At 51.1% G+C, this 2,497-nt stretch overlaps 1 protein-coding gene across 1 annotated transcript; it reads right to left on the bottom strand.

Moving 5' to 3' along the window:
• Nucleotides 1-1,597: 1,597 nt before the first annotated feature.
• On the bottom strand, nt 1,598-1,939 carry LOC109264951 (small cysteine and glycine repeat-containing protein 3). The gene has a single exon (XM_019445692.2). The coding sequence runs from the start codon at nt 1,937-1,939 to the stop codon at nt 1,598-1,600; it is 342 nt and encodes a 113-aa protein (XP_019301237.2).
• Between the last annotated feature and the right edge of the window lie 558 nt (nt 1,940-2,497).

Genomic DNA, 2,497 nt, shown 5'->3' with positions numbered 1-2,497 from the left:
AAAGGACATCTTTTCCATGCCCATTGCCGACAGGCTGCTACTCATTTGCGAAAATAGCTAGTGGGGACTAGACAAAAACTGTTCAAGAGATTTTTGCAGGATAAACTTCCTAGTTATCCCTATCCATGCTTATTTAATGGAAATGTGGTGGTGGTGGTGTGTGTGTGTGTGTGTGTGTGTGTGTGTGTGTGTGATATCCTCTATGGAAAATCCTTTCTGCAAATGGGATGACAGCCTTTACCTCAAAGCTGCAAAGCTCAAAAGGCTGATTTGCGTGCATTCAATGTGAAAATAAAGTTCTAAATTGAGGAGTGGTATTACGTTCTCTTGTAAGGGATTACTGAGGTTGTAGGCAGACCTTGACCTCGCTATAAATCTGTGGAATTAATCTTTTGTAACTGAACTAGAATTTTTCATTCAGTTGAGGAAATCCAGTTGTGGAAAAGACACCATTCCCACATCAAATTCAAACTGCATATGAAATCTATATGTTCGTGAAGTTATTTTACCTTGGAAGGAATATGCATGGATGGCAATGACAGAAATTCTAGCGCCCAGGGTGGATTCTATCGAGCCTTGTGTGTGCTTAGCTATTATTGTCAGTCTACTTAAGACCTTCTTGAAAAACACGAACATATTACAAGTTACAATATAGATGTGAGACTGATAGAATATTGAAGAATCTAGTGTTGATTAATGTAGGCCTTTCATTACAGGCATAATTGGTGTTCAAAATAAATGCAGGCAACCCGGCAGGGGGTGGGGGGGGGGGGCGCTGGGGGCGCTCTTTTCTCCCTGCTCAACACGGCCTGTTCATCCTCCCAGAGAGGTAACCACCAAAGAAGAGGCTTTTGTGAGTCAATATTTTAAGGACGACCTAGTATAGTTTATTAGACATTTAGAAGGTTGCCGTGTAATAAGCAGAAATACAAGGCGGCAACTGAGAAATGGGCAATCCATCGCACTTAGACACGGCAAAGGCAGACATTGACCGGGGAAGGCAATGAACACGGAATGAAATGGTCTTACTGGTCTGAGCTCAGGGCGGCTGCAGGCTGCTCTTCCGGGGCTGGCAGAGGCTCACGTCTTTTAGTTTAATTATTCCTTCGGGTTTAGACACTTCTGAGGTGTGAAGTCTTGAGCCACCTGAAGCAAAAAGAGAAGACGCACAGGCAAGGTCCCAACACAGAGCCCAAAGCGATCAAGCTCACGCAGCAGGGCAGGTAGCCCGGGGAGCAGCAGACAGGGACCGGGTGACGGAGTCTGCCCCCACGGCTCCTGCCTGGGGGTCGGTGCCAGGACTGCCCCTCCGGGGTCAGCCAAACCGCCAGAGCTATGCAGAGGAATGATCAAGATGTTCTCCGTTTTTCCCCACCGGACGGCCTTGTACGGGAGGGTCTGGCTCTTGCTCTCCAAGGGTGAAGCCTCACGGACGTTTCAGAGTATGAGATACTTAACCGAAGAGAAAAATCCCAGGGAGTTCAAGTGACAAGGAGACAGGGGAGCAGGCAGGTGGATGGAGGGAAGCCTTAGCCATGGGGACCAGCAGACGCCCTTCCCCCCGCCCCCCAGCACCTGCACCCCGCCCACCGCCCGCCTAGCTGCAGCACTGCTTCTTGCAACAGCACTTCTGCTGACAACAGCACTTCTGCTGGCAGCAGCCCTTCCCGCAGCCACACGAGCCGCAGCCACACGAGCGGCGGCAGCAGCAGACCACGGGGACGCTGCAGCAGCCCCCGCAGCAGCCGCAGCAGCAGGGACAGCAGCTGGAGCAGCAGCCCACCCGGTAGCACCGGCAGGTGGTGCAGCTGCCGCAGCCGCCGCCGCAGCCGCCCCCACAGCCGCCACCGCAGCCGCCGCCGCAGCCACCGCAGCCACTACCGCAGCCACCGCAGCCGCCGCCGCAGCCACCGCAACTTCCGCAGCCACAGCACCCCATGGTGTCGGCAGAGAGGACTCGGGAGAGGGGAGGAGGGAGACTCGGGAGGTGAGGGAGGTCTGGTGCCGCCTCCTGCTGGGGGAGGGGCTTATATACCAACCCCACAAGCTAAGCCCCTGCCTTATTGTTTACCCCTCTTCCTCGTAAACACCTCATGAGGCCTCTCACACCCTTCCTTATTGGAGTCTTGGCCAGTTCACCCTTGCTAATTTTAACTTTGACTTGTCTCTGAAACCTATATTTGGATTAGAACACACGTCCAAGAGGTGTGCACCCTTGAAAACATAAATGCATATAAATGCCTAAATGCCTGAAATATTTAGGAGCAATCTTTTTTTTAACATGGGAGTCTGAGTCAAGAGCCAAATAAAAGTCCTGTGTTTCTGGATATACTTCTTGGTTATCCGGGTTAAAAACAACAACAACAACAAAACATTATTTTTCTCTCTACTGGGATTCATGACATTCCCCCCCCCCACCCCCCCCCCCCCCCCGTTGCAAACAAAACAAAACAAAAACAAAATCTTTTGAAAGAATAAGTGAAAACCAGAGTGAAAA

This window comes from Panthera pardus, unplaced genomic scaffold, assembly GCF_024362965.1.
Source record: "Panthera pardus isolate Hobbes unplaced genomic scaffold, ASM2436296v1 HiC_scaffold_10, whole genome shotgun sequence".
Classification (NCBI taxonomy): domain Eukaryota; kingdom Metazoa; phylum Chordata; class Mammalia; order Carnivora; family Felidae; genus Panthera; species Panthera pardus.
The sequence above is the reverse complement of the archived record's forward strand: the minus strand, read 5'-3'. Positions and strand labels throughout refer to the sequence as shown.